This window comes from Sphaeramia orbicularis, chromosome 4 (genome assembly GCF_902148855.1).
Source record: "Sphaeramia orbicularis chromosome 4, fSphaOr1.1, whole genome shotgun sequence".
NCBI classification, from domain to species: domain Eukaryota; kingdom Metazoa; phylum Chordata; class Actinopteri; order Kurtiformes; family Apogonidae; genus Sphaeramia; species Sphaeramia orbicularis.
In genome coordinates this window covers 9,585,994-9,602,210 of record NC_043960.1, presented here as the reverse complement: position 1 = coordinate 9,602,210, position 16,217 = coordinate 9,585,994, and the positions used below count along the sequence as shown (strand labels likewise).

The following is a 16,217-nucleotide window of genomic DNA, read 5'->3' as shown; positions in this document are numbered from 1 at the left end:
TCAAATGTATTTTTCATAGATATACAAATGTATTAATTTTAAACACTGTTTAGAATATGATATAAATAATATAATAGTCAAATATCAATGTATTTGGAATAAATTTTAGTTCATTTATGAGAGTTTGTAAAATGAACCCAGAATGACGGCAGAAAAATGTCACTTTCCAAACATTCACTCTCATAAAACTCCTCAAAAAAATGTTTTTTCACAAATTTTTTCTCATTTCAAAATACATTTTCCTGAAAATATGAGTAAATACCTACCCAGAAATATTAGTTTGGTGTCAATTATTGTAATTCAATTTTTTTGACTAGATGTTAACCTTCCTTTGCTATTCATTGGTTTTAAATAGCATCACTCAATATACTCCCACAGATATGTCATGCACTTTAGGATTAATACCAGGTCTGTTTCAAATGGAATTAAATTTCACTTTTTGTGTGTCTACCAGTTACAGTCACTATTGCATAGACTTCATGCATCGTGGTGCCAGCTGTGGATATAAGGATAGTGGGCTGGCAGTGAAATACATTCCACTGCATTGCGCTCAGGTCTAAACTTTATGTGCCCTTGGCCTTTCCAGTTGAGAACAGTCTTGACCTCCTATTTATATCTCACCGACCATTATTTGCCCTTTGACTTTCTCTGCTGAAACAGTAGAGCCAGCTGACTAAATGTCACATGGTATGTAAGATGTATTTAATGTCCTGAGCCCCTGTCTGCTCTTCCTTTCCCGACACAGAGGTTTAGTAACACTCGACTGCCTCGGAAAGTTGGCTTTCTGAGGTTGTTCTGCTAATTAAGTATCTGCTTTATACTCTCAGTTCTGTAATTATTTGTTTTAATCATGATCTTGTTCGCTTGCTGTAATTTTAGAACAATAATCCACTTTTATTTTAGCTGTGGATTTTCAATAAGTGTGTTAAAATGCTTTTCAATTATTAATAATACCAGTTAACAACACTGGCTAACATAAGATGAGACTTTTCACTGTAGCAAGGCAACTTTAGCAGGATATCAACAGGTTTGAGGAAGCCATATTTATGACTTTTTAAGTCTCTGATAAAATTTAAGATCTTCCTTTCACATACATAACAGTGCAATGGCTCTCATAGTTAGTCTTGAACCCGTCTAAACCATGTGTCAATCCAGCTAATGTTTCATTTCCATAGCAGCTATCTTACTACTACGTGTATACATCCTATTTGTTGTACATACCTCTCATCTGTGGTATGGAGTTAGCTTTTGTATATTCTTTTTGTATATTTTGTTCATTTCAGACTTTCTAGTAGTACTTTAGTAGCACATGTGTATAAATATTTTTTTCTGAGGCATTTGCACAGTCCTACTTTTTCTTAATACTCTGTGATTTTTTTTTTTTAATTTAATTTAATTTTTTAATTTTTAATTTAATTTAATTTTTTTCTCATACAGTCCCTTTTGCACTAAGTGTTTTGCTGCTAAATTGAACTGAGCTGCTAAACTGATTTTCATTGTTCCTGTGACAGATCTATTCTATTCTATTCTATTCTATTCTATTCTATTCTATTCTATTCTATTCTATTCTTTTCTTCATGACTAATGTTTCTGCTAATGACGTTCAAGCTGCTAAAGCTCATACTTGGGGGTGGGGGGGGTGAAGACCCTCACAAGAAAATGTCAACAATACAAACAATACCATAATAATAATATAATATAACTATAATGGTAACAATAACTAGGGCAGGAAGACAGAAACAAACAAACAGATAAATAATCTAAACAAAACAAAAACATAAAATAAGGCCTATTAAATGAGGAATATAAGAAAAGAAAGCATGAACAGAATATTATAAACAACGACCGCCTAAATAATACCAGCAACAAATCCACACAGCATCAGTTGTTTACATTAATCTCCTGCGACGGAATGACTGCATCAGAGTAAAGCAAAGAGACTGAGGTGACCTCAATGATGAACACAGCCATGAAACCACATCCACACCCCCTCCAAGGACCAAGGGCCAACAAAGAGGACAGAGAGGGGGATCCAACACCCCCCCCCCCACCCGAGAGGCGACAGTGTGCCCGCCCCAAAGATGCACTTATTCTATTTGTTCATTATATGTATAGAGTCTATGGTTGCAGAACATGCTCTCTACCATCATGATGACGAGTTAAACTTTGCTCAGGTTTAGTTCGTCAAACATACTGATGCAAGAGGCAAACAGAAGTGGCCTGAAGTGGACTATTTCACAACACTCTGCCAGCAGTTCACCCTTTTTAACCAAATTTAAGGTGCTGTAAGAAACAAAGAGAAAGTTAATCTGCACAAAGAGAAAAGAAAAGTCAGAAACTGTAGTTCATTAAAAGAAATTGAGGTTTAGGGCCACCATTCACCCTTCGGAGTAATGATCCCTCATTATACAAAGTTATACAAAGAAATCCGGAGAATAATCCCTCATATGCAGTTTCTCCATCTACATCTATATTAACAGATTCAACTGCATTGTCACAGGGACATTGGTGCCTTGCTCATTGGGACTTGTGTTAGGTTATTGAAAGCTACTATATGACTGAAATCTTGAAGCTGATTAGTCACTTTAATAAACAGTAATTCACCACCACAGTTCCTTATTATTTGTATTTCCTCAGTCATGTAGGTTATGTGAGGTCTGTATGTAAGTGTGTCAGCATTATTGCATAAAATCTAGTCATGCAGCTTGTTGGAGGTGTGGAGCACAGGCCAAGGACAAACCCCTTACATTTTGGAGCAGATCCATAAAAAGGGGTGGAGGTAATGATTTTTTTTTTTTTTTTTTTTTTTTTCACTATCTGTAACTATAGAGACCTGTTTATCCAATATGTCTGAAGTTTTTTCTCCAGGCTATCTTTGAACTAAGACCTCTGCCATGGTAAACAAACAACGACTGACAACATGAACCATTGTTTATGATGGTGACATCCAGTTAAACCACCAACGTCACCAACAAAGGAGAAAAACAGGTTATTTTGTGTGGTTTATTAGTGGTTTAATGGACTGGGCAGAGGTCTGTTGTGATTATAGTTTTAAATAAATCACTTATCATGCCATGAGAATAAAAGGATTTTAATGCTTAAAGAAATTGCGTTGGAGTTTTCTTCCTGTTTGTCATCTACTTTATGAGTTATTTCAAGGAGTTTAATAAAAAAAAAAAAAAAAAAAAAAAAAAAAAAAACAATTTGATAAACATTACAACTATTTCAAATACAGATACAGTAAATGAAATATAAGAAAATACCTGATTTTTATAAAAGACACACAAAATAAAGAGCATAATATTCTAATAAATGGAGATAAATCACATAAGAAAGGTTTAAAATAGAGAACAATTCGTTTGGGAACTGCCACAAAAATACCACCAGGTCTTTATGGGTTATTTCAAGGAGTTAAATTAAAAAAAAAAAAAAAAAAAAGAAATATTAGATAAACCATTACAACTATTTCAAATACAGATACAGTAAATTAAATATAAGAAAATACCTGATTTTTATAAAAGAAACAAAAAAAAAGAGAGGATAATATTTTAATAAATGGAGATATATCACATAAGAAAGGTTAAAAATAGAGAACAATTCATTTGGGAACTGCCACAAAAGTAACACTGGGTCTTTATGGGTTATTTCAAGGAGTTTAATAAAAAAAAAAAAAATTGATAAACCATTACAATTATTTCAAATACAGATACAGTAAATTAAATATAGGAAAATACCTGATTTTTATAAAAGAAACACAAAAAAGAGAGGATAATATTATAATAAATGGAGATAAATCACATAAGAAAGGTTAAAAATGTAGAACAATTCATTTGGGAACTGCCACAAAAGTAACACTGGGTCTTTATGGGTTATTTCAAGGAGTTAAATTAAAAAAAAAAAAAAAGAAAAGAAAGAAAGAAATATTAGATAAACCATTACAACTATTTCAAATACAGATACAGTAAATTAAATATAAGAAAATACCTGATTTTTATAAAAGAAACACAAAATAGAGAGGATAATATTATAATAAATGAAGATAAATCACATAAGAAAGGTTAAAAATAAAGAACAATTCATTTGGGAACTGCCACAAAAGTAACACTGGGTCTTTATGGGTTATTTCAAGGAGTTAAATTGAAAAAAAAAAAGAACAAATATTAGATAAACCATTATAACTATTTCGAATACAGATACAGTAAATCAAATATAAGAAAATAACTGATTTTTATCAAAGAAACACAAAATAAAGAGCATAACACTCTAATAAATGGAGATAAATCACATAAGAAAGGTTAAAAATAGAGAACAATTCATTTAGGAACTGCCACAAAAGTAACACTGGGTCTTTATGGGTTATTTCGAGTTTAATACAAAAAAAAAAAAAGATAAACCATTACAATTATTTCAAATAGAGATACAGTAAATAAAATATAGGAAAATACCTGATTTTTATAAAAGAAACACAAAAAAGAGAGGATAATATTATAAAAAATGGAGATAAATCACATAAGAAAGGTTAAAAATAGAGAACAATTCATTTGGGAACTGCCACAAAAGTAACACTGGGTCTTTATGGGTTATTTCAAGGAGTTTAATAATTAAAAAAAAAAAAAAAAAAAAAAAAAAAAAAAAAAAAAGTTAAATCATTACAACTATGTCAAATACAGATACAGTAAATTAAATATAAGAAAATACCTGATTTTTATAAAAGAAACACAAAATAGAGAGGATAATATTATAATAAATGGAGATAAATCACATAAGAAAGGTTAAAAATAGGGAAAAATTCATTTGGGAACTGCCACAAAAGTTACACTGGGTCTTTATGGGTTATTTCGAGTTTAATACAAAAAAAAAAAAAAAAAAAATAGATAAACCATTACAACTATTTCAAATACTGATACAGTAAATAAAATATAGGAAAATACCAGATTTTTATAAAAGAAACACAAAATAGAGAGGATAATATTATAATAAATGCAGATAAATAACATAAGAAATGTTAAAAATAGAGAACAATTCATTTGGGAACTGCCACAAAAGTAACACTGGGTCTTTATGGGTTATTTCAAGGAGTTAAAAAAAAAAGAAAAGAAATATTAGACAAACCATTACAACTATTTCAAATACAGATACAGTAAATTAAATATAGGAAAATACCTGATTTTTATAAAAGAAACACAAAATAAAGAGGATAATATTATAATAAATGGTGATAAATCTCTTAAAATAGTAAATAGAGAGAAAAAATCATTTAAGAACTGCCGCAAAAGTAACACTGGATCTTTATGGGTTATTTCAAGGAGTTTAATAAAAAAAAATATTAGATAAACCATTACAACTATTTCAAATACAGATACAGATTACATCATTCCTTACATTAGTACCATTACTAATACAGCATAATAAATGGAGATAAATCACATAAGAAAGGTTAAAAACAGAGAACAATTCATTTGGGAACTGCCACAAAAGTAACACTGGGTCTTTATGGGTTATTTCAAGGAGTTTAATAAAAAAAAAAAAAAAAAAAAAGTTATAAACCATTACAACTATTTCAAATACAGTAAATTAAATATAAGAAAATACCTGATTTTTATAAAAGAAACACAAAATAGAGAAGATAATATTACAATAAATGCAGATAAATCACATAAGAAAGGTTAACAATGGAGAACAATTGATTTAGGAACTGCCACAAAAATACCACCAGGTCTTTATGGGGTATTTCAAGGAGTTTAATTAAAAAAATTTTTTTTGATAAACCATTACAACTATTTTAAATACAGATACAGTAAATTAAATATAAGAAAATACCTGATTTTTATAAAAGAAACACAAAATAGAGAAAATAATATGATAATAAATGCAGATAAATCACATAAGAAAGATTAAAAACAGAGAACAACTCATTTAGGAACTGCCACAAAAACACCACCGGGTCTTTATGGGTTAAACCGGAGGGGTGGGCGGGTCTTCCAGGGGGGAGTTGTCCGGTGTGTACGTGTGTGTGTTCTGTCACTGCAGTCGCCTTGATCGGACCAGGCTGCGGATCACACAGGACTACTATAGGTGCTCAGTGGGGTTCGAAAATGGTGAAAATCAGCACCGTGAAGACCAAGCCGTACACGGACCAGAAGCCCGGCACCAGCGGCCTGAGGAAGAGGGTGACGGTGTTCCAGCAGAACCAGCACTATGCGGAGAACTTCATCCAGAGCATTATCTCTGTCATCGAACCTGCCGAACGCCAGGCTGCCACTGTGGTGGTGGGAGGAGATGGCAGGTTTTTCATGAAAGACGCCATTCAGTTGATCGTCCAGATTGCTGCTGCCAACGGGGTCAGTAAAAGGCAACACTGGTCAACTTTGACTGTTAGCATTACATTAGCTAGCTACGGTTGCTAACCTCCATACTGTGTAGACATTCATTGATTAGCAATGTCAGCTAGCAAGAGGAGCTAGCTAACTGTCAACTTCTGTCAACTTCAGTTTCCAGTACGACTGTGACTTCACGTATCTAATATTCACATTTCTAATATTTAGTACCAGAAAAAAGGTTGGTTTACTCATTTAGTTGTCATATCTGAAGCTAGCAAATAAAGCACAGTTAGCTTAGTGCTACTTAAAGTTTCCTGACATCTCTTTTTCTTTTTTTTTTATTTAATAGGAGTCACATTTAGAGCAAAGTTGAACGTTTTGACACTTTTTTCCCCCAATTTGTTAGTAACCTATTTGTTTGTTTTCTGCCTAAATGACATTTTGGTTGCCTCTATTAGTAAGCAACTGAACTATGTGAGTAAAATGTTGCAGCCCATTCAGTGCACCTCTGAGCCTTATAATAGTAACAGGTGTGATCATCCCAGTTGGGTTTCCTCCAGTCTTGTTGCCAACTGACCGCAGTGCTCTTTTGGGGAAAGTGCAAGAGGCCACTTACATTACCTTTGACATTTCATGCCTAATGCTGGAGCTCTAATGGCTGCAGAGCTGGAAATGATGTTATGGGTTGCAAAATGTCTCAATCATCATGTCTGGTCTTGCACATTTTGTACTGATGAGCACAGTCAGGGTTGAGTGTTGTTTTTTTTTTTTGTTGCAATAGGAAGCTTTATACCCATAGGTCGTGATGTTTCATAACGGGCTATGATGAGATGCCGCTGGTTGCCTTCAGTTCACACTGATGCTGCAATGATTCCAGGCGAGCAGAGGGGGCGTGACTTGCAACGTGCTGTTAGTCACGTTGCTCTGCATTTGTCTGTTCCATAGATCACTGCACAATCAAATGCAAAGATGCACAAATGAATGCTTTCTACTTGCATTTTTTTGTTGATGCATCAAATCACATGTTGCCTAAAATTCAACAGTTACACAATCAGCTGCAGCCACACATGCACAGGTCATAATGGCTGAATGTATGACCTTCACTGGTATGCGATGGCCACATAGTCAATGTATTGTCACTGCAAAGCATCCGATGTAAATGTATGGTTTGCTACTGATGATAGCGCTTTGATGCAGGGCTGTATAATGTGAGCAAAATCTTGTCTACTGTACCCAGGGATGCACAGATATATTAACCCTTTCATGCATAGTGGTCACTACACTGGACAGCTATTCTACAGCTGTTCTCTTGTATATTCATGGATTTTGTTGTTCTTTTCGCTGTTTTTTTGTTTTTGTTTTTTCTTTACACATATCTTTATTAAAGTTTTAAGACACTACATGTCTTTTCTGACATGAATTGGTAACATTATGTAGATCTCTCCTGAGGATAAACCCCCAGAATCACAAGCCTTCCCCACAGTTTTCACACAATTTATCAGTAAATACATGTTTCTGTGTGTCAAAAATTAAACATGTGGTGTCCAGCTGAGTGGATATTTTTGCAACTTCATGAAAAATAGATTCATAAGAATTTTTTTTTCATTATTACTTTTTTTAATGTATTTTTTAATTTTTTTAAAAAATTCTTTTTATTTTATTAATTTATTTTTTATTTATTTTTCAGAAGAAAATTTTCTATTACATTGGTTTTTTTTTTTCATGCCTAAAGAGGAATAAAAACACTCAGGAAAAAAATTTTGATTAAGGTTCTCATAACTCGTGCATGAAAGGGTTAACATCAGAATAAAGAAATATTGGCCATGTTGAACTTCATTAGCTGTAGACTAATGAGAGGATATTCCACCAATGGCAGAAATGAAGAGTTGTGTAACAGCTTTATGTAATTAGCTTTGTGGTCGTTCAGAAATAGTGCACTTCTCCATTTTTCTTCAGTACAAACAAGGGGGAGTAAAATACAAAATCAATAAAGAAAGAAAAAATCAGGATCAAATATCAGCCAAATTGTAATTTTAATGATTTGCATCAGTAGTGGGCCAGAATTTCAGGATCAGTGCAACCCTATTACAGTCTATAAAATGAAAAAACAAAAAACATGAATACAATGAAAATGTTGTTATATTTTTATTATATACCTGACAAGTACAAATTACTAACTGTTTTTTTTTTATTTTTTTTTATTTTGAAGCTCTTATTTAGAAGCTTTTTGCAAATCTTTAGGAAAGTGTGTTACAAAATTAAAAATGCTTGAAAGGTATAGAGAAAATACTGTTCAGATGTAGCTGGAAACAAAAACAAAATCCCCCTCATATCTTAGAGCCAGGGGTTTGTTCTGAGCATGGGCCTGTACTTATGTGGACTTTTTGTTGACTCTTCCCATATTATTGAACACACTGTACATAGGTGGTATGAGCCATTAGTAGCATTCCTGTCTGTTAATAGCAATCTGTCTACAACATAATGTGCATGGTATGTATTAGAATTTTCCTCCCCATCAGTGTCATGTGGAAGAAGACGAAGCACTGTCAAACAATGAAAATATAGTTATAAAGACTGTGATTTTTACTATTCAATCATATCACTTTGCCCTACATTGAGATTTCACAAATATGTCTGGTTCTTTAAATGCGTTTCTCCACCAGAAGCTGACATTAGGAAATGAAGCAATGGAGAAACTGCTGTTGCACACTCAGACAGAGGCACTGCTGTTCCTATGTTTACACAAAGTAAAGCGCTGGTCATTTAAATAGACAGAGTCCTCAGATATGTTTGTAAAAAGAGAGGTCTGTAGAAGACACTATTACTATTATGTAACAGTTGGTGATGTATGTACTGTACTAAATGCATTTACAGTTAGCATGTACACAAAATCAAACTAGAAATACACTGATCGGCCATAACATTCTGACTACTGACAGGCAAACTGGTATTAATGTTGATAATCTCATTCCACTGGGACCTGGATCAGTCCATCTCACTTCACCCTGTAAGTTAAACCCCATCTCCTCCAATTTTGATGAAATTTGGTGTATGGATAATTCATAGCCAGAGGAGCTGAAATTTCAAATTTGAACTTTATCGGACCAACGGTTTTCAAGATATGGCAATTTAATTTTTTCACTTTTTTGTGAAAGAGGCCGTGGCAGCCTGATTTCAAATTGCTGTAACTCAGCAACTACAGGTCCAATTTTAAAAAGCAAGGTATTTCTGTAAAGGGGAGACCTTAAGGAACCTAAATCTAGCATTCATTTGTACATTTGGGTGTGTTTGAGGTGGATTACCTTTTGATTTATATTTTGACCTTGAAATTGACACTGTGGGACATGCCTGACCTCTTTGACGCAATTATGAAAAATGTAGCCCTATGTGTCAACCACAACATAAAAAAAAATTGGAGGGCTTTTCTTTTTCATACTTGAGCAAATTGGGATAGAATATAGGCCTACGTTAAGATGCCTAGTAAATTCTGTGTATTGAGAGTGGAGAAAATGTGCATACAGAGCCTACATGTACCATGGACTGATAAAGTTAAAAAGTTAAAATTTGAAATTTTGGCTTTTCTGGCTGTGAATTACCTATATACCAAATTTCATAAAAATCGGCGGGGGTGAGGTTTAAAAATGCCATTTAATTGGGTTATCTGAGATGGACTGACCCACCTATCAGTGGGTGGGGTATATTAGTCAGCAAGCAGACATGTATTGTTCGAAGCTGATATATTAGAAGCAGCAAAAGTAGGAATCGGAACAACTTGTATATGTTTTTTTTTTTCTTTTCTCCACAGATCGGAAATTTGGTTATTGGTCAGAATGGCATCATGTCCACCCCAGCAGTCTCCTGTGTGATCCGCAAGATCAAGGCAGTTGGTGGCATCATCCTCACAGCCAGCCACAACCCTGGGGGCCCCAATGGAGATTTTGGCATCAAGTACAACATTGCTAGTGGAGGTGAGATAACTTTTGTGCACATCTATATTCACTACAGCTACATTTATATGTATTTTGATCCTTTCCTTTGCTCCCAGGACCTGCTCCCGAGGGCATCACAAATAAAATTTTTGAAATCAGCAAAAGCCTGCAGGAGTATCACATCTGCCCAGAGCTGAAAGTGGACCTGTCCAAGATCGGCAAGCAGACATTTGAAGTGGAATCCTTCAAACCCTTTACAGGTACAGTGCGTTGTTAATAAATCTAAAATATTATTCTCTTCCCTCAGTATGGCATGTTAGGCTTTAGCTCATTAAAAGTTACTCAATTGGCCTTACAATTAAAAATGAATACAGCTAGAAAATTATAAAATCCATTTTGATTTTGTCCTTAGCTGTGCTGTTTCTCCTTTTTCTGTTTTAGTTGAGATTGTGGATTCCGTTGAGGCATACGCAGAGATGCTGAGGGGCATATTTGACTTTGCTGCACTGAAAGAGCTGCTCTCTGGAGCCAGTCACATCAACGTCCGCCTGGATGCTATGCACGGAGGTATAGAACTCAACAGCAAAAGGCCACATACTGTATTTTTATGCAGGGGGTTATATGATATGGTTTCCTCTGGGCTGATACCAGTTATTTCTTGTAGCAGACCAATACCTTTGAGGATAGAGCCAGTATAGTTTTTCAGAAAAAAATTTAATCTGTGACAAATTTTAATGCAACTTAAACACAAACTATTAAAATGGCTGCTGACTGTGAAATGTAATTCTTAATATGTATTTAGGCAGGTTTATTTATTGTCAGTTTTTAGGAGAAGTTATTAATAATATGTATTAGAATAAATAAATGCTCTTTTCTCATTTCAGTATCGGTAATTTAGTCACATAGTATTGTGAATGGGACACTGGTCATACTGATGTGACTGTATTATTACCTGTAATATTTTCAGAGACCAAAATTAAAAAGAAAGAGCTTAGGCTATTCTTATGTACCAAGGAATACTGGGATTGTGCTGTCCCTATATCATTTTCCACTGCCAACACTAACAGGACTCTCCCTTTCTAGTTGTTGGTCCTTATGTAAAGAAGATCGTCTGTGAGGAGCTGGGATCTCCTGCCAACTCCGCTGTCAACTGTGTTCCTCAGGAGGACTTTGGAGGCCACCACCCCGACCCCAACCTGACATACGCTGCTGATCTTGTGAGCACCATGAAAGGAGGAGAGTATGACTTTGGAGCTGCTTTTGATGGTGATGGTGTAAGTCACCTTTTCATTCTCAGTAAATACTGCAACTACTGAAAAACAAAGAATATAACTGAAAAATCTCACATCACTTATCTGTATCCACATATTTTAATGCCATCCATCCTATGTGCTGTTTGTGACGGTCATCCTTTTGTCCATTCACCAGGACCGTAACATGGTTCTTGGCAAACACGGCTTTTTCGTAAACCCTTCCGACTCTGTGGCTGTCATCGCTGCCAACATTACCAGCATCCCCTACTTCCAGAAGACAGGTGTCAAAGGGCTGGCCCGTAGCATGCCCACCAGTGGCGCCCTGGACAAGTAAAAAGAAATACTTGGCTTCTTTTAATTTTTTTTAATGCTTTAAAAGATTTTATCGGTTAATGTTTGCCAACTTTTTCCAGTGTGGCCAAAGCTCTGCAGATGCAGCTGTATGAGACTCCAACAGGCTGGAAGTTCTTTGGGAATCTTATGGATGCTGGAAAACTGTCACTTTGTGGAGAGGAGAGCTTTGGCACAGGTGAGTTAATATAATAATAATAATAATAATAATAATAATAATAATAATAATAATAATAATAATGCATTTTATTTATAGGTGCCTTTCTTGGCACTCAAGGACACCATACAGGAAACAAATAGAGTATAAAACAAGCAATAAAACATAGAGTAAAAAGTAAAAGTAACATCATCATCATCATCATTGTATTTATTTCCACAAAACGTAACAAAAAAATTAAATCTTTGTTTTTAACCCTGTTTTTTCCACCTCTAACTGCAGGCTCAGATCATATCCGTGAGAAGGATGGTCTGTGGGCGGTGCTTGCGTGGTTGTCAATCTTGGCCACCAGGAAACAGAGTGTGGAAGACATCATGAAGGATCACTGGCAGAAGTTCGGCAGGAATTTCTTCACAAGGTCAGCACTTATATGTGTTTGATTATCAAATGTGAGAGTGAGAGAGAGAGTACTTGAGGTTGTGGTTTTTCATGTTTTTCTTAATTCAAGGTCTTATTCAAAGTTTAAAACATCTGTTAGAACTTTGAGTTGCAGGTAGTAGACGTTGTTTAAATGATACTGTGTCTCCCTCTAGTGGTAGGAAAGAAAACTGCAGTGTCAGGAAGCTAGGTATATAAATATATGGACATTTTTGCGCTAGTGGCAAATTGAACAACTTAAAAAAAAAAGGTGTTTTTTTTTTTTTTTGTTCTTTAAAATTAAATTATGGTATTGTGTTATTTCTGTAGATCCTAGTGTCACCTGCTCCCTGAAACAAGATTCAATAACTCACATACTGTAACCTAACTGAACCCTTTATCCAGGTATGACTATGAGGAGGTTGACTCAGATGCTGCCAACAAGATGATCAAGGATCTGGAAACAACAATGTTTGACCCATCCTTCAAAGGAAAGAAGTTCTCCTCAGGGGATAAGACTTACGAGGTGGCTATTGCTGACAACTTTGCCTACACAGACCCTGTTGATGGCAGCGTTTCCAAAAACCAGGTAAGGAGCTTGTGAGGCAGGAGCCTATGGAATCATCCTTATGTTCTCCTGTAGGTTTACAATAGAAAAGAAGTTAGATGTAATATTTTTTAGTCTGTTCAATATATGGACAAAGTAGCGTTAAGAAACAAAAGGCTGAGAGAAGATAGGATTCCTCAACAATATTTGTAATGACAGTCACACTAAATATATTTGATCTAACATGGTTTAAATTGAAATAACATTGATTTTCTTAAAATACTGAATGAAAATATTATGAATCCTTGTCCACATTGCAGGTTAAAAACAATAAATTGCTCCAGTATGTAACAGCGTAGGGCATTGACCCTCCTATAACTCACCTCCACATGTTTTTCTGCTGCTGCACATTTCCATCCATCCATCTTCTTCTCTCATCTCTTTTTCTGTCTCTCTCTCAGGGCCTCAGGATCATCTTCTCTGATGGCTCTAGGATTATTTTCCGTCTCAGCGGTACAGGCAGCGCAGGGGCAACCATCAGGCTCTACATTGACAGCTACGAGAAGGACCCCCAGAAGATTTACCAGGACCCACAGGTCAGGACAATCAGGAATAATGTCAGCCAGCTCTGTCCAGTGAGAGAAGAACTAGACATTGAAGTCATTAGCTTAAAGAAAATAAGCACTGAGTGGAGCAGCACCAGACCCAGATGATTTAATTTCTCATCAATATTTTTGAACATGAAACTCACGAATAGAACAGGATTATTATTATTATTAGCGTAGTTTGTCACTTTGCCACCCACCTTGGGACTTCTGTCTGCAGAACCAGCCAAAGTTCAAGTATGTTGTCATTCTCAAAACCATCTAGGATACGAGCACCAAAACCCTTCAGGTTGGCTGGAACGGTATATTAACTGCTAGACAGCCAGCTTGAATTGGGTGGAGCTTTCTAAAAATGAATTCCAGAGCTTGTATTCAACATGGGAGATGATGGAGATGTTTGGCCAAGTCTTGAGTTATGGCAGCTTATCGGGGCCAGAATGAAGAGTGGGAAACATAGCACAAGGGAAAAATGAGGAATGTGTTCCAGCTAGACACTTCATAAAGTCGTTTTGACTGGTGTAGACAGGGAGGTGATGTAGTACAAGGAAGCAACACGCTTCAGAAAAAAGCGAGTAAAAGTTCTACTGGAGCGCTTCATCCTCTTCTGTCCTTACACACCATGAATGAGGAGATAAGCAAAAACATACTGCTTCAGAATTGTAACTTGGCAGATAAACGGCCTGTGGGTTAATGGTTCATTTGGATGACTCAGAGGAAGTTTGATTTACAGGCTTAGCTTCAGATTGAAGCAGGTTTGGCTAGAAAGAAGCAAAAAAAAAAACAACAACTTAACATTACTGCTAAATACATTTTTCCTGTGAATACATTATATTCTGTCCATTTCTGGCTCGTGACAAATGTACATATGTAAGTGTTTCCCATTATTTATAAGGACTGTGTTTGGCCGCCATAGTCTAATTTATCTTGCTAACATTTCATAATGAACCAAAAATATTTTATACTTAAGAAATAATCCAAAATAACCATCAGCTGCTGAAGGCAACCTGAACTCATTTTCTGTCATCATGGCTTTACAGTTGTAGCTAGTGCTTTAGACGGGTTAAAGTGGTGTAACCATACGCTTTCAGTGTTAACAGACTCTGAAGAGCCTCTGTAAACCGAAATTAATACACTCAGTATTACACAAATTAATGCAAAAAAACCAACAAATTTTGCAAGACTCTGATTTAAAATAAATATTAGTAGAAATGACACCCCGTATTTGATTGAATCTTATTTATAGGTTATTGTTTTGATGGTTTTTTGCTGCACATATTTAGCATTTATTCGCTGATCACCTTAAATCTTGTGTGACTGCATGTGTTTTTTTTTTTTTTTTATCATTGTACAAGACAATTTTCCTGGATTTTCACAGCTTTTCCACCACAAACACCTCATTGTTCCATATTTAATATTACCCTCAGGCTGCACAGTGTAATAGGAAATGTATGCATTGAACTTCATGACTGTGGCTCATCACATGTTTTGTGTGTTATCCATGTGCAGGTTATGCTGGCCCCCCTGGTGGACATCGCCCTGAAGGTCTCTCAGCTCCAGGAGAGGACTGGACGCACCGGCCCCACTGTGATCACATGATTCCACTGCCACACTGCCTCCACTCACCCTCAGCAACAGGATACCTCTCCTCTCTTGGGGGTGAAGCGTCCCTTGAATGCTGTTTTGGCTTCAGTTTTTAGCCTCCTTTTAAAGAATGCTGGAACAAAAACTGTACCTGACTACGCAAGGCTAAATCCAAGAAAATACATGAGGTATTCTTGATTTACACACAACAAAAAATAATCCTGTACTGCCAATTTTTTTTGTAGCAGGCAAAGAGGTAAATATGTTGTGTTAATATGTTGATGTCTTCAAACAAGGAAGAAAACTGCCGAAGGGGTCAGATAGTTCTCACATTTTGAGTCCAGCCTGTCATACAATCACTTGTTTAAGAAGATTAATGATGCTGATGAAAAAGGTTAGGAATTCAGAGCAAATGATCTCAGCAGTTGCATAGTTTTTTAATGTGACTTGAGGAAAACAACATTTAAAGGCTCCAAAATTGACTGAAAAACATCAGTGTTTTAAAGCCTAATCATTTAAATCGAGTGTGCCTCATGTAATTTCTGAAATAGTATTTAAATCATGTTATTGTACAGTTGCCAAATGGATAAATCAGCAATCTGGGAATGGTTTTCACCCCTTCACACTTGTTCCTTACTGACCTGGTGCCTTCCCCATCCACTTGTCGTCCAATACACCACAAACAGCCTCTAAACGTGAACCACGAACCACATCTAAAACTAACAAACACATCCACCCAAAATAAAAGTGTTACAAAAAGACATGTAGTTGTCAAGATTTGATATGTATTCTATTTTCAGTTTTAATCAAGAAAAATCTAAATCTTACCAAGTGTATTTTTCTCATTTCAAGTCAAAATATCTCATCACACATAAAATAAGACATAATCACCTAAAGAGTAACTTTTCAGCGAGATATAAGAACTTATTTTTAAACAGCAGACCTTGAAAATCTTAATTCAAGAGATCTTACCAAGATAATTTTCGCTTGTTCCATTGGCAGATTGTTTTGCTTGAATCAAGCAAAAAAATCTTGGATTAAGTAAAAAAAAAATCTG

The 16,217-nt window shown here is 35.3% G+C and overlaps 1 protein-coding gene across 1 annotated transcript; it reads left to right on the top strand.

Annotated features, from left to right (window-relative positions):
• The first annotated feature begins 6,004 nt into the window (after window positions 1–6,004).
• pgm1 (phosphoglucomutase 1) lies at window positions 6,005–15,921 on the top strand. Its single transcript, XM_030132031.1, has 11 exons — window positions 6,005–6,341; window positions 10,126–10,288; window positions 10,366–10,509; window positions 10,691–10,816; window positions 11,333–11,523; window positions 11,678–11,832; window positions 11,916–12,031; window positions 12,293–12,428; window positions 12,833–13,016; window positions 13,436–13,570; window positions 15,086–15,921. Exons 1-11 carry the CDS (start codon window positions 6,096–6,098, stop codon window positions 15,173–15,175), a joined length of 1,686 nt encoding a protein of 561 aa, XP_029987891.1. The 5' UTR covers window positions 6,005–6,095; the 3' UTR covers window positions 15,176–15,921.
• The last annotated feature ends 296 nt before the right edge of the window (window positions 15,922–16,217 follow it).